Here is a 22,408-nt window from a genome sequence, read left to right on the forward strand (position 1 = left end):
TGACAACTTCTTTCAATATTTGTTGTAGAAAACTACAATCACATGGTCTATTTAAACTGTGGTGCTGAGAACATACAAGCAGAAAGCCTGTACATAACAAGAAAAACTGCCTACCAATTATCAGAAAAAAACCCATCTATGGCAGTCAATAAAGTGAATCCAGAAAGTGGGTAAAATGAGAAATATAATTTATCTTCTTAAATCTTTGGGCTTCAGGGTCAGAACTAGTAACAGCTCCCTTTGAGAATATCCCCCTGTGCCTTGTTGGGACCAATGCCATGGATATCCCTGCATCTGGCTATGACCCATCCAGTTGAGAGGAACAGACACCAGAGGGGCCCTCACTTCTCTGCTTCAGAAGGATGAATCAGAGGATTTAATCCAGTTATATATAAACATATATCTTTTTCTGTATATATATCTATGGAGGTATACAGGTATATATACAAGGGGTCATATTTTCAACTTCCTAAATGCTAGATTCATTTATAAGGGCCTGTCTAGGGACCCCTGAGTAACAGCCTTACTATTCTGAACATCATTTAAGCAGTTCAGAAAAATTCCTGTGAAGATAGATCAGTTTCATAGCTCTCCCCGTGGAATAAGGGTTATGAACAAATTGAGGATGGGTCATAATGATTGAAATAGCAATTCTGTTTCAGAAAGAGGTAAAGATTCTGACAAAATGAAGCCAAGCCAAACTTCTGTGAAATATCTACAAGGATGCCATGTAGCCCTGATAAACTCAGCATACACATGGACTATGTACTGTTCCATGGTACATTTTCTCCACATGCTTTAGTCATCAAGTGCCTAGTACTATTCTTTGCGGATATTGTTTGCTCACTATTTAGCAGGGCCATAGAGAGCAGGACTCCAGATGCTGGAACACAATTAGATTTGCTAAATGTACTGTAGCAGAATTGGCCTCTGAAATGTCACGCTCAGAGGAAAAAAGGAGGCAGATTATCAGGGCTCCATCAAGGAAGGCTGATATGGCTGAAGATCTGACACAAGAATGCTTGAGGAGACCCTCAGGGCATCCAGAGTGCAGCTGTAATCCCACTGCTGTGACAATCCTGTCACTGTAGGGAAATGCTTGATTGACCCCAGAGAATGTTGGTTGGTGGAGGCCTTGCTGTCACCACAACCTCCTGCAGGAAGGAGTTATCTGGCAGAGCTGAGAGGGCTATTTCTCCATGCACCTGTACCCCTTTGAAATGTGTTGTCTCCATGAGTCCAGCTGTTTTTGTATCCAGCTGCAGAGCAAGCAGGACAGCTCTCCAGTGCCTTCTCATAACAGGAGCATGTGCTGTGGATGCAGAATGGGAGCAAGGCTTCTTGCTGCTCTCTGGGAACTAGGGTAGGCCCATGCCATGCCAGCTACAGTCTCTTTACCCCATCCCCTATCAACAGCAGAGGGGACTGGTCCATTAGCAGCACTCGACTAGCAATAGTTGGGACTACAGTACTTCCACACTGCTTCCCAATGTGGAATTTCCATTATTTTGCACCTCATACAAATATTCTTGCTCATTTCTCAAGTCTCAAGGCTAGGATCCTCACAGAGACTCTCTCCAGACTATGTTCAGCAGTTCCTACTGGGAAGTGAACCATGGCCAGACACAAACCAGCCAGTCCCAGTACCAGAACCTCTTTCACAAGGTGCTGAACCCAGACTCACATGAGGAAGTTTTCATTGTCATCTTTGTCTTGCTGCTGCTGTTCTCACTCCAGGGTCACTGCAGCACTGTCCCCTCTGTGCTACAGCCTGGGCAGATGCTGCTTGGCAGCTCCAGCCCCTTTGCACCTCTTGGCTGACCCTCAGTGGCTGCTGAGGCATGAAAGTCCCAGCTTCATGAATGTCTGCAGGGCTGGAATAACCCAAGTGCTGCTCCCACATCAGCTTATTTATAGTGAGCATTTTCACCCTGCAGTTTGGATATGATATATGGTTATATATGTATATTTGGATATATATGTGGAAAGAACTCTAATGATACGATCTGTGTAACAGGACTCTAATACAGGCCCATTCACCTCACGAAAATGGCCAGAACCTTGCTAGAGAAGTTCATCCAAAAAATCTGTCAAGTCCCAGATGACATAGCAAGATAGTGGTGGCTAAATAATTTCCTGATCTCTGGATAGCAGAACCCTGAGCAGTGTTTCAGGAACAGTGGTACAGCTGTTCTCTACTGACTTTAGGAAGAGAGCAGATGGTTATTTGCTAGCTTGCAAGCTCTGACTAAATGTTTGAATTGAGAGAATAAAAGTGGTGCAATGCATCTTTAAATGGAATTTGGAGGTTGTGGAGGCAAGGCTGCCTAAGGAATTCTGCAGCTGAGGGGAACAGAAGAACAGCTTCATAAATCCAAATATCCCTCAGGAAAAGTCCAGTCTGTTTCTTAATGGTTTTCCTCCCCTTTCTTTAATGCTATGAACAGCAGTACGAATAAACATACGATAAATAAATTAAGGAAGAAACAGAAGTGTACAGACCAGCCAGATAAATAATTTCAGCTTCTCTGTCCCCAGTAAGATAGGAAAAATCTTCTACTTCCTGCAAAGCTGGCCAGAAGCTCAAGATCTGTGTGGGCTGGTGCTTTCTCATCCTGAGCACAGCCTGCATGTCCTTTTCCACTGTCAGATGGAAAGCTCATCTCCTCCAGAGGTACCTGGGTGAAGGGGAAATGTTGGGATATGGGGAGCTGGTTCAAACTAGTTGGTAAAGAAAGCCTCTGAAAAGGAGGCTGTAAAAAAAAGGGGGGGGGGGGTAAGTAAAACAAAATAAGCAGCTCAAGCAACCCCTAATTTAAAAATCATTAACAGTGGACAACTGTCCAGCTTACACTATTCATTATACATATTCCAGTTCTGTGCTTCTCTGCACCATAAGACATGAGAAATGCCAAAATACCCTATATCCCTACTTCTGCTTTGATTATTTCTCGAATGATGAAAGATGTCTGCTAAGCTCTTGAAGTAGATGATCACATCTGTAATAGATGTTACCAGAAGAAATGAAAGAAAAAGTACAGTGTAAATGAAAAACTGTTAAGCTTAGTTCATATGAGCTTGCACTTATTTTCATATTTAAACATTTGTTACCATACTACAACTTTAGAAAGGTTCCAGAACAGTATTAGCCACAGGACTAATTACATAGCTGACCACAGCTTAAAACCGTTTTTATATGAAGACCAAAATTAGGTTATTTTGGTATAGCCCTTGTAAATATTCTGTTTGAATGTTTTCCCAGTGCAAGAAAAACATTTGCAACTCTGATTTCTGCCGTGGTTTTTGATGAGAAATACCTGAGGAAAAATAACAGAAATCTGGCACTTCTGCAAATCCCTTTCTCCCCTTTATTTCCACCTTTCTCAGTGCTCTTTCATTTCTGAATTCTTTTCTTGAGTAACAGTGTGCCTCTTCCCCTTTCACAATCTAAGGACTTGTAGTGTGCACCCATACAGAAGAAAATTTCAACATGTCTGTGATGGAATGGAAAATCTGAGAAAACTGGCACTGGCCTCATAAGTATGAGGAAAAATTCTCTTTGGAACTCTACAGAAATCTTGCCTCAGCAAGGAGAAGGAGATTAGGCTCTATGTCTGTATTTTGTCTCTTTGTTTTCACTTGAGATCACATTCATGTGCAGCATGGGTGCATGCTGTGCTTCAGATACTTCACAGCTCCTTTCTGAAGTTGTTATTCCTCCCAAGTATCCCTAGAATTTGTATATTTATACAACAGCAGAGGGAGCCAGAACTTCAAAGTCAGACCATAATCATAAAACAGAATTCATTGGTTAGGTTGAAGGGAGGGAAGGACAGAGGGCGGGAGAGAGAGGGGAGAGGGAGAGAGATGCCATCCAAATTACCTACAGAAACAGCCAGCAGAGCTTCTCTCCTGGATTGCTAGGGCACAGAAAATCTTACTTCACTCCTACAACATTTCTGCTTTCTTCCAGAACAGAAATGTGCACCAAGAGCAGTGATTCTCTCCATCAGTAACTGGTAAGAATTTCCTAAATTATCTATTTTAGATCATCAAAAGCTCACATCTCTTTATTAAAGTTATCACCTGTTATTGTTGAAAAAGCAGCAGACTATGTTTGATTAATGAAGACTGTTTGACTTGTCATGAAAGGCCTAACCCTTGTATCTACTGAGCAAAGCTTTGTAACCTTTTTGGGGTGCAAGAGGGAGATGGCAGCTTTTTGGGGGCCTTTACAGTTCAGTGTGCTCCCTGCCACTCTGTGGTGTGACAGAATCTTCCTGGCTGCCTCTGGTCGCTGGAAAACCTTCTTATCTCCTAGTCCCTGAGGTTTCTTGATCCTCACACAACCAGCTTCAGACAGAACACAACACATCCCTCTCCAGGTATCCTGATTGACTGTCTGCTGAGGGACCCATTGCAATGTTTTACAGATTCACCACTTCCTTTGGTAAAGATCACTTTTGTAAAAATGTAATTTTTTTTTCTCTTGGGTTGCAAACATGTCACAAAGGCCATTACAGAAGTCAGGGACTAACCACCATTCTTCAGTCTGCTGATTTACTATTCACATTTTACCTTTGTGAGCTGGCTCCATGTCTTTGGTAAGGTTGTTATGAATTTAACCAGAAAATAAAACGTTGGAGTAAATGCTTTTGTAAAACTTCCCTGCTTTCTACAGGAAAAGAAGAAGATTACCTTCTAACAGAATTTCATAAGCTCCAAAAGTTTCCCTCTGAAAACATGCAGATGTGAGAGGGGGAAAAAGAATTCACTTTCCTGGATATTTATGCCACCCCTTATGTTATAGACTTATAACATGTTAATATTACAAGTTTTTCTATGCCCTAATTATGCAGGTTCTAGAAATTTTAATCCTATATAGCTTTTTCAATGACTAAAGATATTTTCTCCCAATATTTTTGCAGTACAGAGTTAAAAAGAGGTGAGGAGTCCGTCATTAACTTTCACTGCACCAAATCCCTTAAGGATTTCACACTGTTGTGGGATGTCTCTGCAAATTCAGTGACATGTTTCCTCTTCTATTTAAATGTTGCTTTCCTGGGAAACTGTAGGGATAGCCAAGTGATTTTTAACTTTTCTTTAGTATGTAAGCTAAACAAGGCAAATCTGCTTTACTGAGATAATGCCATTGGCAGCCAAAAGGGGATACCACTGGCAGTCAGTCCCCACTACCTCAATTAATATCTGTAATATAAATTCTGGTGGCATTGTGTTGAACCTTTCCATTGCTTTTTTTTTTTTTTTTTTCTTTATCTTCCTAGCAGACAGCAGGCAGCTTTACTCCCAGTAATTGCTGTAACTCTTTAAATAAGTGATACAATCACCACGTCTTTAGGAATTGCTTCTCTCAGAATGTCTTATGGACTGAAAGCAGCAGTTGTTTAGCAACTAGTTAGGCTCTGAGGCAGATAAGCTAGTGCTTCTGAGTACCAGATAATGAAGCCAGACACTGCAAACATGTTTTTTCTTTGACTGATGTCTGATGTGGAAATTGGCTTCCCCTGTCTATCACAATTGTGCAGACTGTTATTTGATAACGGGCAGTGGATGATCATGATCAGCTTTGCAAAAATGACCCACCCTTTTCCAGGGGACACATAGAGCCCAGCATCTGTAGCATCCCCTGCTTTATCCTGCCTCCAGGAAAAAAGTTTTTATAGGGGTTTTCATAGGATGGCTTTGAGTCCAGAGGTATCTCAAAAGAGCAGTCATGCATTAACTGCTTGAAGCCACTTAGGGTCTAGCAGTTTCCTTGAAACCCACTGAGGGTTTTATTTTCTTCCCTGACTTATTTCTGCAGAATTCCCTTTCCTTTAGGAATTGTTCTGGGAAATACAGGATAATGCCCTGGGGCAAGAATTTTTAGCTGACAAGTGATAATTTGATTTCTTTTTTTTGAGACAAGCTGAGTGACATTTGTTAGTTTAGAAGGCTGTGCTGTTCACCAAGACAAACCCTTCAAACTTTGCCTGCTCTTCTTCCTTGCTGCCAACACAAACAGAATAATAAACGATAAACAAACAGAGTGATGACAAACAGTGATAAAAGTCTTAAAAAGATGTGGGGAATTTAACTTACACTAAGATTAAATCTGAAAGCTCATTCTCTTCTCCCTTCTGCAACCTGCTAATCTGCTGCAGACTTTTGTGACACTTGTTTTTTAGAGAAGCTGTCTCATGCTGCATTAACTAGAGAAGAAATTCTCATTAATATCTTAGGTTTTGTTGCTTAACTCTTTCCCAATATTCATTAAGAGTTCTTTTTCTTCTTTGAAAACGAATTAGCAAAGAACAAACAAAAAATCTTTCTCCCTCTCTCCCTCAACAAACTGATTTAGGAGATATACTTCTTACTCCTACAAGCCAAGTAAATATTGCTTCACTTTCTGGAGAAATAAGCTGTTTTTCCTTAGATCATAATCTCATTGCTATGTTTTCTGGGGTAATCAACAAACCTTCAATACTATGAGGGGGCTAACACCCTTGCTCCCACTGCACTGGTGATTTGCTATATTAGCTCACCTTCTATTCAGATGTCTAAACAGGATATGCACACATTGCTTATTACTGGCTCTTGCTTTAGAATAAACTGAATGGCAACCAAACACCTTGAAAGTCAAACACATCATTTGGGAGTGACTATCCTTGAGGATCCACCACCCAAGGATACCATAATAGGATGCAAAGTCACTGCAATATTTATCTTTCTGGTTTTTTGGTACTGCTTTTTACATTCTGGTTGCTGGAACAAGAGTTAAAGAGCACTACAGGCACAGGTGATCTATGCATTGACTTTTCCCAACACATCAGGTTGACAGCTGGTTTAAAGCACCTCATAGTGCATGACAGGAGAGAGAGACACTGGAGAACTCGTGTCCAATCTCCCTCTCACACTCCCCTCATCTGTGTTGAGAGGGTGATAATTCCTTATTTACCTCCTGAGTGCCCAGGAAGTGCCTGCCAGTCACCTGGTGGGGGACACCACAGAATGCAAGGTGTTAGCAGAGAGCCCACACTGCAGAGCCTTTAGGGATGCTCTTTATCCCCACCACACTGACACCAGTGACAAACACACTGCCACGCTCAGTCTTTGGCATTTCTCTTGGAAATGCACTCCATAAACCTGGGGGATCTGGCTTCTGCTTTTCAGGTGGCTCCACCACTTTCTTTTTTTTTTTTTTTTTTTTTTTTTTCTTTCAGCATTATTAGTTCTTACTGATGCTTCAGCATGTCCAAAAGTATCTGGGACCCTTGAGAGGGCTTACTCTGTGGACACAGATGTTTGTAATAACTGCACATATTTTCATATTTTTCAAGCAACAAAAGAGAACCATGTGTTTGTTGTTGAGGATACTGTAGCTAAGGACATGGGGCTGGGACCATAGTAAAAAGCTCATGTGTTCTGTTTACAACAAAATCTATTTGTCCTGTCCAAATGCCAGGACTTATCTCTCCTGACTGGTACAAAATAATATTGCAGGCTGCCGGTCTCTTTGCTCTGTTTTGCTTGCAGCATCTCCATTGGCCAACAATCATTAACAATGGGGCTGGTTGAAGGTTTTTCATTCTATATCCATTTTCACTCTGAGACAGACCACTATACCCTTCCCATATCTGAACACCATTGCCTTTTTTTTTTTTTTTCTTCCAGAAAATATTCAGTCAGTTCACATGGATTGGGCAACAACACAAAAATGAGTGGACAGAAGGAGTCACACCTGTATCCTCAAACTGGAAAATTTTCTTTCCCCTTCTTTAATTAAGATTTAAACTACTGAGGAAATGAAAGACCATGAGAAAGAAAGGACTACTATATTTTGCTTGTGTGGTTGTCTTGACCACTTCAGATGGGTATGCATAGGTGACAGAGGATAAAGATACAGCTAGACAAATCAGCAGATCTAGCAAAGTAACAAAAAATTCACTGTACTAATCTAATTTTGCTGACAAGCAGAGCAATGATCCCAAAGCATCCTTTTATTTACTGCACACTATTGCTTTCTACAGTTTCTGAGGCAACATCTCTAGAAACAATAAATTTCATAAAGGGAAAGACAAGGCAAAGAAAAAGATATAGAATAGTGGGTGCTTTTTTGTACAGTACTGGTTATCTTTAGGCATGCATTTGTTCAGCAATAAATGCTACTAAATTGAAGTGATAAGCTCACTATATACCATGTTATTTATGTAGTCATACCTTAATCAGGTTTTTTTCTGAATCTCAGACATTTTTTATCACCCCACAAAATTGTTTCAGTAATATTTAATCATTGAAGAAAGGGTCATGCAGTGGTTAAATAGTGTCATTCCTCGAGTATTTACTTTTCATACTACAAGCCTTTGTACAGCATGGAACTGCCTCTGGCCTGATGAGAACTCCCAGCAGAGTCACATTTTTTTTCTTTGATTCCTGGACACAGAGGATTTGGACTCGAGGGTCAGGATTATGAAGTAGCCTTTGCTATGGCTCAGAGGAGTCATCTGGGAGAGTCGAGGCAGACTGAGATTTCCAAAAGGATGCAGCACCAATTAACTCCATGGGTTCTGCTCCCTGAATCCCACAGAAAGTCCCAGCTCATGGCTTGCTGCAGTGATTATGGAGCAGACCTGTCTGTCTGTGCAGGAACACTATCCAGCAGATAGAACAGGCTTTTACGATAAACTTGAAAAAAAACCAAACCAAAACAAAATTACACTGAAGGAGATTTAATAAAATTTTTCCCAGAAGGAATTAGAAGACACTATCAAAATCACTCACTCTTAAAGCCAAAATCAGGGAACTGGGCTGTATTTCTGGTAAACCCAGTCATGGTCATGTCAGGGGAGATATCAATGCTTCATGGGTACTGGAGTTCATCTGGAATGAGGAAGCAAGAAATTTGGACTGCAGTTCCCATGACCTATCACAGCTGTGTAGAAGCTGGAAAATGTTGAAATTATTTTGAATTATTTTAGACTTTTAAAAATTTTTCCCATGATATTCCCTCCAGAGAATGAGCCTGAATTTTTGCATGGTGATTGTCTCACACAAATGTGAGTTCTGGCTGCAATTACAAATACATTTCACAGAAAATATTTTAATGTTGGCCTTGTGCACCTAATATGCCCTGCTTTGCACATTGATATTTTGCTCAGCTGATGGTAAATACAGCCTCACAATATCCTCTGCCCAATTTTGAATCAGAACCTTGCAAAACCAGAATTTTACACAATTTTTACCCTGAGTGGGTTTTGATCCGGTTTTCTTGTATCACCACTCTACTGCATTAGTGATGTTCAAGATACTGCACTGAGTGAAATAATGTAGTTAAGATGGTCTTAAATCTATGGGACAGCCTCACAATGAATAAACATGGCCATAATTCAATAGAGTTGCACAGACTTTCATACCACAGTGTAGCAAAGGGCTCCATTTTATGATCTAATAAACTATGTAAGAGGGAGCTGCAGAATATACACAGAATCCCTGGCATTTGCTTCCCTGTCTCCCTCCTTACCCTTTTGACTAATTTCTTGCAGCATAACTAAACATATTTTTTCTTTGCCTTTCCTTTGCAGATATACCCAGACCTTCCACAGCCAGACAGAACAGAAATAACGCTTTTAGGCTGGCTCCAGAAGACTCAGACTGTGTTTGACAACCACCCTTTTGGATAAATATTTTGGGATTCAAGATGAATAAGACAAGGGCTGTTAATGATGTTTTTCATTTCCTGATCAGCAAGAACTGGAGCTCAAGCCGAAGCTTTCCTATGAACATTTCTAATCAGTGCAGGAACATCACTGACCTTACTGTCTTTCTGGCCACCTCGTACAGCTTGGAGACTGTTCTGGGCATTGTGGGAAACATCTGTCTGATTGCTGTCATTGCCAGGCAGAAGGAAAAGGCCAATGTCACCAATATCCTAATTTCCAATTTAATAATTTCAGACTTGTTTATGTGTCTTGTCTGCCTGCCCTTCACTGTTGTTTACACCATGATGGACTACTGGATATTTGGAGAAGTCATGTGCAAAATGACCTCTTTCACTCAGTGCACTACTGTGACAGTGTCAATCCTTTCCCTTGTCCTTATTGCTCTGGAAAGGCACCAACTTATCATAAACCCAACTGGCTGGAGGCCAAATACCTCCCAAGCCTACCTAGGAATTGGAGTGATTTGGACTTTAGCATGTCTCATGTCCCTGCCCTTTTTGACCACGTCCATCTTGTCTAACGAGTTGTATGAGCAGCTTTCACACTTCATGAATTTTTCCACTGATAAGGCAATATGTATCAACTCGTGGCCTTCTGAGCAGCACAAACTTATCTACACCACCACTTTACTGCTCTTGCAATATTGCATGCCTCTGTTCTTCATCATCCTTTGCTACCTGCGTATCTACCTGCGCCTGCAGAAGAGAAAGGACATGTTTGAGAAGAGTGAGTACAGCAACCGAGCCGTCCAGCTGAGAAGGATCAACATTTTGTTAGCATCCATGGTTGCTGCTTTTGCTGTTTGCTGGCTACCACTGCATGTTTTCAACACCATCGTGGACTGGAATTACAAAATCATTTCGCCTTGCCACCACAACCTCATCTTCTCATTGTGCCACCTGGTAGCCATGGCTTCCACCTGTGTCAACCCTGTTATCTATGGTTTCCTAAACAGCAACTTCAAAAAAGAAGTGAAGTCACTGATTCTGAGCTGCCAGCATAATTCAGTAACTGCCTCAATGGAAGAATATGATCATTTGCCTTTATCCACCATGCAGACTGAAATTTCCAAGGGGTCACTGATGTTGAACTGCAGGCACAATTCTATCTAATGGGCAGAAAGCATTTCAGAAGGGTACACTGACACCACACACCAATTATTACCTGTGGGTAATATAAAGCAACTGGTGATGCCACAGCTGGGACGTGAACAGGAACCCATCACTACCTGATATTTGGAAGAACAAGCAAATGTTGTAAATGTTCAGAGTTGCTGCTGTGGTGTGCAAGTTTTTCATGTCAATGAGGTGGTACAGACACTGAGGAGACTGGGTTGATGTATAAGCAGCTGCTCTAAGATCTGTAACTAAGCTGTGGCTGCACAGAGGCTGATGTGGGGTTCATCAGTAAAACTCATATCTCTACCACGGCTGCAGTAGAAAACCAGATTTCCAGTTTCAGCACTGCAGGCTGCCAAAAGTTGTGTTGGAGAAGACTCAGTTTTTCAGTATTAGTGAGATTTTTATGCACAGTTGAAACACCAGTGGAACAGAGATATGTAAATATCAATTTTTTTTTTTTTTGCTTTACCACCTCTCACAGCCCATTAAGTAACAGCAATATTTCAGATCTTCACATGAAACAATTGCCTGTTTCTATGAAACTTCACTCTCTGCCATAGGCTTGAAAATAGTCATTGCCTCTGCAAGTAGGTACGAGGAACAATGGCCCTGGTATGTAAAGAAGGCAGTCACTTAGGAGAGATGGCAGCAAATGAAAATGTTATTAGATGGACTAAACTCAAAATGCATTGAGATGATACTGAGAACTATTTTTAAGCATGTGAAAAGCAGTTGTAGATCTACATGGAAATGAGTCAGCTCCTGCTGCTGTCAATCACAAAATCTGCAATGCTAAAACTTCATGCCATGGTACAAGATGGCCAGATTACAGGAATTGTTCCAGGACTTGGTAGCAACATGGCATTCTGCTTCAGCATCTTCTTGATACTTTAATTGCAAAGTATCTAATTCAGAAGGTCAGAATGAGCATGAAAACCTGTTTGTGGAAATCACCTGTTTCCAGAGTGGATACACTTCCAAAGAAATAAGCATATGGAGAATTTCAGTTTCTTTAAAAAATAAAACATGATGTCAGATATCAGTCCCACTCACTGGCATCAGCAAGACTGAAGCTGAAATTCCAACAAATCAATAGAAGGTCAATGAAAATACACAGGTGGAATCCAGGTCAGGCTGAAGCCAAGCCACATGTAATTAGGTAGTACTGCAACTGCTCTAGCAAAATGAAGCTCATTTTTTTCACAACTGTGTTATTTGTAGCCTTTGTTCATGAAGCCTACAAATTATAAACTCATTTAAATCTCTGGAGACAGAGAAATTGTTGAGTGACTACTGAGAAACCAAGGCATGCCTATGAAGGCCATACTGAGGGACAAATTTTAAAAAACCAACAGGTTTTTTGCAAGTGCAAAAAGGAGACCAACTAGTTCAGTGCTATTTAAATACTGAAGCCCATTTTGTCCTGATTTGCTAAACTAACCCTAGCAGAAGACTGGTCTAGGTGGTCAGCTGAGGTAATTTCCAACATGAATTGTTCATTGCTATGATAAGCAGTGGTTACTTGTTGCAGTCAATAGGTTTGCATGGAGCTGAAGATATCCAGTGTATTCTTATGTAAACAACTAGAAATTCCTCAGATGGCAGATCTCTGATTAGACAAATTTATATGAAGATAGGCAAGGAAAAGACTTCTTCCCCTGCTGTGAACTGACAGGAGCATGGATGCTGAGCAGAGTATCTGAGGACAAGAGCTAAACTCTGTGTTATAAGGCAGCAAGAGCTATCAGTAAGTATGGGATCATATCCCCAGCTGGAATAAATAAGAATTAACCCCTTTGCCATAAATTGAGTGCACAGATTTCTGTGGTAAAACTTAAAGTTTGGGCTTGAATTCTTGTATGCAGAATCTAATGGCAGAAGCTTTTTTGATGCAGCTACCGCTGTAACTCTGGCCAGAACCTATGTATCTTAGTAATGGACTTTGTGTGTGATTACCTTTTGTATCTTCCTCAACTATGTGGCAAGGCATTTTTGCTTTTTTAAAATGGATTCCAGCTTCCCCTTTTTTCCTTTGTTACTTGTTGTGCTATGTTGAGAAGTTGATTGGTTTGCATGCAATGTAATTTCTAGACTGGACATCGAGTCTACTAGAAACACAGAACAAGAGGACTCTTATTTTATCTTATATGCATCTTGAAATCTGCTACTGTAGCCAAAACCACAATGGGATGCTGAGTAGCACAAAATACAGTAGCTCCTCCTAATCAGCATGAGTTTTATCAAAACTGTTCTATATTACTTCAGGGCTTAAATACTGTTTCAACTTTGTCATTGTTTTGCATTTAGAATCAGTTTTAAGAAATTCTGCCTGTTTTTGGCACTTGTTAGAATTCCAGCATTTAGCTAGCTAAGGTATCTGTAAAGCTATTGTAAGAATACTATGCTAAACACAAACAGAGAAAATTACCTGATACTTGGTCTTAAGTATATAACTTTTCAAGCACCAGTGTCTTAAATGGAAACACAATTACCTTTAGCATTTGCACTTCCACGAATCTGTCACAAATTCTAACTGCAAACATTTGGTAAAGCATGTACAGTATATCAGAGACCTGCCACTAGAGCTATGCACTGGCATTGTGCATCAGATCCGAGTTCTTCCTGCAAAGGGCAGAAATATGAGCGAGATCTGACACTCTGTTTAGCTGTAATTCACGTGGCCATTTGTTTCCATGAACACAAGTAGATACATAAAGCAAGCAGATCCAACTTTACACTAACACTGACAAACACAAACGGATGTTATCTTCCTCTTGTGATTAAGCAAAGTGTCAAGTTTGGAGTCAATTACTGTTTATTGCTAACTGACTTTGGACTGGATAAACTACAGGATTTAAACACTAAAAGCCACCAAACTGCACCCATACGTCTAACTGTAAGAATGCAGATCCTCAAAACTCCAAACCAGCTGCAGACTATCCATGTACTTACCATCCTGAGATACATATTTTTCAACCTTTAAAATTTCCTAAGTAACTCAATAAATTTTGAAGAAAACCCAGAAAAATAAATATATCTAGGTACCAAAGAACTGCATATGTAACAGGAGAGGTGCCTGTACCAATTCTTCATTCTGTGAACACACCAAGGCTTATGCTGCTGTGCACAAATGCACTAGAGGATCCTACCATGTTAGTTTTAAGAACTGCTGTAGCAACTGTTCCCTGTTCCCTTTGAAGGCAAAGTCACAAGGCTGGGTGCAATTATGCCTGCACAGTTGAAAGAGCCATTTTATTTGTCACCTTGAGGCTCTCAGCAGCTGAGAGAGGCCAGGTTTCTTTGGTCACAGCAGAAGGTAACAGAACAGAAATAGCTCACATACCTCTTATTCATTTGTAAATAACTGTAGATGCTCTTAATGTGTAAGAAGAATTTAGCATTTTTGTGTTCATTGTATACAGTCATGGTTTTGGGTATGAAGTTCTGCTACTGAGTCACAAAAGCAATGTTGGAGAAATAGGCAAGAGCTGTGCAAATCATGAGTTCCTACAATTTTAAGACCTTACACTGCCTTTTTTAAAAAAATAAATCATATTCTTGCCTCTTGTGACACATTATAGGAAGACAGTAAGTTTTCAGAGCAAGAGAACAATTTATTTCTGTGATATAAGTAGCACACTACAGGGAATCTTATAGTAACAAATAAAGTAATATTGTCTGTGTCACTTCTCTGTGCCTGCTTCTGTAAAATTATGTAATTGCCTTCAAAATATAAAAATACATAAGATTTAGTCCTCAACTAGTGTTTATCAAGAAAAAAAAAGTGTATGGTGTGATAAGAGCTACTGATATATGAAGGATTAATAATTTGACACATTCCAAAGGACAATGGTGCAGTGCAGCCAACAATGGAGGATTGGCAAGTACCAAAAATTCAACATGGAACATTGGAATATTCTGATACCAGAACTCAAATCATCTTCACAGACTTTTCAGATTGCACAGGAAGCTGGGTCCTACGTGGCACAGTGTCCTGAACCCTGACTAGAGCCACAGTCTTCTGGGATGAAAACCAAAGTGGGACATCTAACAGACTTTTACTGAACTTCATAAAATGCTTTGCCTGGGCTAAAAGTATTGGTAAATTTGTCTGACCTGAGCTGCCTGGCTTGGCAGAAAGTAAACCAAGGTACTGGAAATGGCTGCAGATTGTGCTATAAGCAGGTTTGGTTTATGACACCTGCACACACAAGGGGAGGGTGCAGCAGCAGTGTCTGCCTGCCTGGACTGGTGTGGCACAAACTGCCACAGTGGATGGCAGCAGTGCTGTGCCAGCCATCAGTCACATCTGCAGGGTAGGTTTGCTGGGTGCAATCACAGTGAGAGGTTACTGTGACACAAGATGTCATTCCCTGAGCACCACAGGTGCCTTCTCACAGGGTCACCTGGCATTTCATCTTACAGGCCATTCCCTTATTGGTTGGTCAAACACTGGCCTGATTTTCATAGCAGTATTGATTTCAATGTAAATTGCTGATGCTGAGCATGATGTGTCATCTGGGCTTATATTGTATGAACATCAAAATCCACACAGCTTTTATGATCTTCTCTCTATTTCTCAGTTTTCTCTATAAAGTAATTTCTTTTAACTCAGGAAGTCATAAGTAGAATAAGCCTGAGATTTATACTTCTGTACTATGCCTTTCCTGCCAGACAATGCTCATTAGGCCTTAGAATTGTTTTGTTGTTCTTCCAGTAAATGCTTATATGAAGCCCAGTAACAGCACAGAAATTTTATGATGGAAACCTGTGTTGAAATTTAATTCCAGAGATGTCTACCTTTTGTTTTTTCTTTATAGAATGTTAGTTGATGAAACCCACCACCCTTTTGTAAAACAATACTCATTTAAATAGCACTATAGTATTAATCAGATGTGATAGAAAGTATTTTGTTCAATAGAAATTGCAACACAGATTACCAGATATAATACTAAAAAAGGCCATGAAACACATAAAATGATGGCATAATAATAATATCAATAAGTACTTTTAGTGGAATTTCACAAGTTGCAAACTGACAGTAGAAAGATGGATTTTCAGTCAAAAGGTATGCTAACAGAGAACATGGAACTTGCACTGTAACTCTTTAAAATGGGACTAAGTTTTGTTCTTAAAATCCCCAATAAAAAAAATCTGTCCTTTGAATATAGTAACTTCAGTTCATGAGTTAATTTGTCCCTTATCCTGTCTATGGAATATGTTTCCTCCCTGTTGGAGCTAGTGGGCAAATACTACTTCATCATTCCTAAGTGTTTGTCTTGATTCCATTTCTACAAGGTGATTGCTTGTAAAATGCACTTCTCTAATGCCATGCCTCTAGTAAGCTAATGAGCATTGATTCATCTGGATGATAGGCTGCCTTAATGACTAAAATTAATAACAGGCACCATATATTTCTTTATATTAAAGGTAGACTGTAGAAAAATTCCTGATGTCCTAAAGACCAGTGTAACCACTTTCTGAAAGACCCTGCATTCACAGCAGAGAGCTGAAAAACACAGGAAAGTTATGGTCTTCTCACATGTATGTTAAACTCAAAGGAATGTACAGAGTCAAGCAGAGACTTTTGTTTAAACTTCCAAATACACAGACTGCTGCAGGAGCATAATGCATATGTACCCCCAGGGCTGTGCTTTGGGAAGGCTCCCAGGCTATAAAAATAGCAGAAGCTGGCTAGCACTGTGGTAAAGGTTTTTAAAGCTGGTGAAATGAACTCGTACCACTATCTCACTTGAAATTCAGCATGTGCTGAAACCCATCGGGGAGATCCAACCACACAGCCCCAGATTGTGCAATGTCCTCTCATAATAACCCACATTTCCACAAGCCACTGCAGGAGCCCCACATGGCATATGACACAACACACAGGCATGCACAGCCTCCACAGCCAAACTCATCTCCTTGGGCAGACAAAAAGTCTTCTGTTAAACCTAAAAACTGCTAAGGCAGTTCCCCTGCCTCAGAAAGAGTCTGTGGAAGGTGGTTCTCAATAGGATGAATGTTTTCCATGCACTGCAAGGAAAAGTTCATGGCATTGTAGTTGAATTCAGCATCTGGGTGAGTTGCTTACAGACACCTCTAAATAAGTTGTCCTGTTGTTTGTGGGAAGAAGAAAGGAATTATTTGGCTGGAACAAAAGAAAGTGTTCTACCTGTATTCAGAGCAACAAAGTATTTGCAAACAAACCCCTGATCCAGCACATGCACAATTATTTGCAGTGCAAAATGAATATATTACATTACAGATTTGCAGAGGTTAAGGTTTAAGTGAGGACAATTTGAGGTTTTGTGCTTCATAACCTTTTCACTGATCAGTTGTCCACAAACCACAATTGGTTAGAACTGCAATATGCAATGCATTCCAGGATTAAAATATACATAAGATCTATCATAAACACACAATTTCTCAGGATCTGGGCCTTGGAACAAATGCAAACAGTGCATTTTAAAAATAAGTTATTAAGAAAATTTATTTTTATTTTGAAAAATTTCAAACAACAACTAACAAGGACAAAAAATAGTCCCTCATTCTGCAAACAGGTTGAATGAAGTAAAAAAAAAAATTGTTTACTTCAAATTATGTGAGCAATAAGAGTGGTTTGGTGTTAAATTTCCTACTGTGCAATACTTCCTAGGTGAACACATTAGTTTCACTGGAAAGAACAAAAAGGAACAGTAATGATAAACACTGCAAAGCACACATGGGTGCACTGTTGTGACTGATAAATGGTATGGCTTGTGGCAGTTCTGAACTGCTGGTAGCTTCTCTTTAGTTTAATAAGAAGAAACGTGCCCTTGTTTCAATCAGCTTAACTCAGATTCAACTTTTATAAATAGAATTCACCTGAAAGAGAGAGTAGGCAGCATCTGAGCACACAGAGAGAGTATTTGAGCTTAAAGGACAGGTTTAAGACATTAACCATAATCCTCTTGTATCTAGGAGATCATGCAAAGTCTTTATTAGTTTTTTTTTGGAAACAAATCAATTGATGCTGTTGCTATGATTCAGCCATCAGCTTGACTGGCTGCATGCACTTTTGTCTGTATAGTCTGTTATTAAAGGTAGGGAATGAAAACAACCACTCTGGTGCTTATTTTAAGCATACTTATCAGCAGCAATCTCCTATTTTATACTAAGAGCAAACACTGTTTAATATATCCTTTTATAACTAAATACAAATTACTAAGAGGTATGGGTCAATAAGTGGTACCAGCTTTCAGGAACTTCCATTCTTTATCAAACTTTTTTTTTTTTAATAGCATTTATAATATCCATTCAGGAAAACACTGTCACCTGTTTTAATAGAGGTTTACAAATCACTGCTTTGTTAGGAAAGAATGTCTGTGTTGCATCCTCTGTTAATATGCTGCAATTGTAAATAACTGCCAGCAGCAACTCCTACAATAAACTCCAGGCCTCCCAGTGTCATGATGATACACAGAAATTAAATGTAGCAACTACTCTTAATTTCCACCTGCTTGGAAATGAGCTTTCAACATGAGCTTGGACACCACTGGATGTTTTCCTATGTGGCACAAGGACATTCATGGATATTCACACACACAGTGCAGACACAGCCCCAGGCCTGCTCTTTGCCACACAGGACAGAAACTTCTGAGAACAGAATACACTAACAAATTAAGTAGGCAAACACTTTACCTTTCTCTTTTTAGAGGCCTGAAGACACAGGCAGATAATTTTGCTCACCCATGTGTGCTACAAATACAGTTTTCTGCTGGTGCAGAAGCTGTGCAGGGAAGTGAGGAGGGGTCTCACACACCCTGCCCACACATCAGCTGCTCAGCAGTCCCATGAGAGAGTCAGGGAAGGGCATGGCCCTGCCCAAGCTGCTGAGGCACATCTGGTGGAGCAGCGTTTTGGGAGGCACAGGGTTTTGGGAGGCACAGGGTTTTGGGAGGCACAGGGTGGGCAGCTCCCATTCTGCAGGCAGCAGCAGCAGGGACTGGGAAGGTGAACAGCTCATCACTGGTGACAAAACCAAGACTATTCCCACATGGTCAGAGCAGGATTTCAGAGGGACTAGGGAAGTGACATAAAACAGAGGTCTAAGGTTAGGCAGAGCTTTGAGGATCCTTTTTTGAGTATAGATGCTCAAGCTCCATCGAAATTTAATATTAAATTCATCTCCAAGGTGGCATCCTGAAGTCACATAGGGAGCTTGTATCCGAGCAGCTGTTGAACCCAGTCCTACACCAGCACACTAATCAATAATCTACTTCCACCATAACCATACCTAAATCCTGAAAACTGCAGCTCCAGCATGTTCAGTCCAGAATAGACTCAGAGCCCTGGAAAGGAGATGGGGATGTACAAGGTGACCTGAATAAGTATGGGCAGTCACACAACTGAAAGATTAAAAATATTCCCCTTCTTGGGGAGTCACTTGATTTTGTAATTAACTTAGTTTGAAAGAGTTTATTTCTTGCAGGCTCTGTAGTACTAATGAACCACCCGGACCCTGAGGAACACCTACCTGTGCAGAAATTTATAGATATGCTTTCATGCAATTTGAATTCTTATTTGGTTAACCATTAGACCTCCTCAGCTGCACTTAAAGAAAGTAAAGATTTTTATGCTCTATCTTCATAAGAAGAACACCTAATATGTGCAGAGAGATGAAGACAGAGGTCTGATTTTTCAGTTAGTTAACATCAGATAACATATAGTTCTGCTTTCTGCAAGAGACAGCATAAGTCAGAGTGCAACTATACATGGTGGATCTAGGCATCATACTGGTCTTTACTCAGCTTTCCTCCACACTCACTTGTTCATCATCCTGTGGGCTGTGGCAGTACATCCCAGCAGAGCTGGGAAGTGCATAGCTGAACTGACATGCATTTAAAAATAAGGTTTAAAAAAAATATTATTTTAAACTTCCAGTTTATTTTTAACTTTGTCTTATCATTGATTCAGTTAATGCAGTGACCCTATAAAGAATTTTATCATCACAAATAAAGAGACAGTGAGTTTACACACAGAAAAAAAGCAGAGGGGAATGTTGGGGACTCAGATTTCTTAGATGAGCTTTACCAACAAAGTCAACATGCTGCCTAACTAAACCCACAGTGTCTGGATTTGTACTTTGCCTACACTGAGGGGAGTGTGATCAGAAACTTCACAGAAACACAGAGTAGATGAAGATGGAAGGAACTTCTTGATGCTACCTTGGCCAAACCCTGAGCTCAAACAGAGCTGCCACAAGCAAGATACTCAGGACTATGTTCAGATGGTTTTTAATATCTCCATGGATGGAAATTCCACCCCTGCCCTGGCCAGCTTCGTCCCAGTGCTGCCATCGTGCACAGGCAAATTGTATTGCTGCTTCTTCTCACTGCCTGAAAATCTTCAGCACGTGAAAACCAGCAGCAATTGCAGTGTCTGCAGAAATTGCAATGGGATATGACTGGTTTACACCTACTGGAAGTCTGTACACTACTTTATTTTCTTTCAGGCCAAGTTTCTCAGTAGTATTTGATACTGAAAATTCAGCCCTAGCTCAGCTGTGGGCTCATACTGCCCATCTAGGATCACACCAGCTTGCTGACAAACGTGGAGTTTTAAATTTTATTACCAAATACACTGCCTTTGAACGTACTGAAATGTAGATCTAACTTGCATGGTTCTGTTTCCTTAAAACGGTAGGATTTGTTTGGTGGAGGTCTCTCACTGGACAGTGCTGAATGTATAATCCCAATGATACTGACTCCAAAACCTAAGATAGAATAGATTTTTTTTTTACTAAAATAAGAATAAAACACCTTAATGACCAACAGCTTTCTTAAGAATCTCTGTTTGAGCAATTCCCCTTTCAAAGCCTGTTACTTATTTCATATCCTTGCAAACACCATTACGATGAACACGTGGCACTATTTTCCATTTTGCCATTTATATCTGGCAGATTTTTTTTCCTGTTGGTACAGTATGACATTCATGGGTCTCATTTGCAGGGGTATTCTGGTACAAGGAGATGGCAGCCAACAGCAGGAGTGAAAGTCATGTCTGATGCTTTCACAACAAAAGGATTGTGCTTGTCTTGTGCTACTTTGAGGAGATCATCCCTGCAGTTCCTTGAGAAATGGACTGGATGCATTAGACCAGCAAAACACCAGGTTATCTTTTCTTTTGCTGAGATCCTATTTTTTAAAAGCAAATTTTTTTTTCCTAAGCTGCCCTGATTAGATAGTACTAATAACATTAAGCTAAATTGGTTCCTTGGGAGATGTCCCAATTAAATGGCTATCCTAATTAAGCCCATCCTGATTAAGCAAAAGATCCTATAATTATAATAATAGCATGTAATAAAAACTGGCCCATAGCTCTGTTCAGACAGAAAGCATTTTGCAAGCCTTATTTACAGGAAACACTTTATCCAGTATTGAAACACAACCAGCTCTTGGGTGAAATGCAACATCTGTTTGACAATGTGCACTAGAACTAGACAGGCTTTCAGAGCAGGAAAACATAAAATTCTGCCCCATATTGACAATGCAGACAATGTTATGATAAAGCAGAGGGTACTTAGCATGTAATTTGGATGAAGTATTTTGACTGATCTTAGCAGAATTGCTGCAGTATTTACAATTGCTTCTCATTATCACAACTTCACCAAAGAGGGGGTTTTCTAGAAGCCTCTAACAATATATTTAAGCTCCATACTAAACGGAAGAAATGTGCCCTACACTGAACTTTTGCTTCTAAGTTCTGAAAAAAAAATCTCATTCCTATATTGCCACAATGGAATTTTTATCAACTTAAAATACCGAGGAGAGTGCAGAACAAGAAACCAAATAGACTCTGGTAGAAGTACTAGTGTGAAAAGTCAGTTTTCTCCAATGAGCTGTAGAGCTGAGCTCCTGACCCACTGTGGTTATTGCAAATGTATGGCATGTTTTCTGAGCACTACTGTGCCAGAGGGAATTCCAATTGTATGTTTTGGATGCTGTTCCTGCTCCAGCTTGCCTAATTGTATTCGTCTGGCTTAGTTCCTCTCTTGATCAGAGTGGAGTAGGACAACCTCATTATTTTTAGTTTGTCCTACACAGCTCTGTAGAGATGTTGAGTAATTCTCAGTAAGTAATAAGAGTTGAATAAATAAATATAAACAAATATATTTATTTATTAAAATTATCCTTTTTATGGCCTCCTAGTGACAAAAGAGCAGAAACAAGGAATTAACATGAAACTCATACCCCCAAGTGTCAGCTGACTATAACTGAATTAATATAAATATTAGCAGTCATTAGCATAAGGTAAATTATTAATGAACAGGAAAATTGGTCAAGTCCACCACAAATCATTATTCCAAAGAGTACATAAAACAACTCCCTACATCTTTCCTTATTGTCCTGCCATTGTTCTGTCTGACCATTTAGGGCTATAGAGATGTTATTAATTATTCAATATTAGTTCAATATTGTGTACACTTATATGTACACTTTTTAAGCTATACACCATAACACTGAAGAGCAGAATCTAGTCCTTGCATAAACTCAGGAGTACATATAATGCAAGTGCACACCCTGCACT

At 40.0% G+C, this 22,408-nt stretch overlaps 1 protein-coding gene across 1 annotated transcript; it reads left to right on the top strand.

Moving 5' to 3' along the window:
- The first annotated feature begins 3,892 nt into the window (after nucleotides 1–3,892).
- On the top strand, nucleotides 3,893–14,525 carry NPY4R2 (neuropeptide Y receptor Y4-2). Its single transcript, XM_079311996.1, has 2 exons — nucleotides 3,893–4,019; nucleotides 9,582–14,525. Exon 2 carries the CDS (start codon nucleotides 9,698–9,700, stop codon nucleotides 10,829–10,831), a length of 1,134 nt encoding a protein of 377 aa, XP_079168122.1. The 5' UTR covers nucleotides 3,893–4,019; nucleotides 9,582–9,697; the 3' UTR covers nucleotides 10,832–14,525.
- Nucleotides 14,526–22,408: the final 7,883 nt, after the last annotated feature.

Source organism: Erithacus rubecula (assembly GCF_903797595.1).
Source record: "Erithacus rubecula genome assembly, chromosome: 9".
Lineage (NCBI taxonomy): Eukaryota > Metazoa > Chordata > Aves > Passeriformes > Muscicapidae > Erithacus > Erithacus rubecula.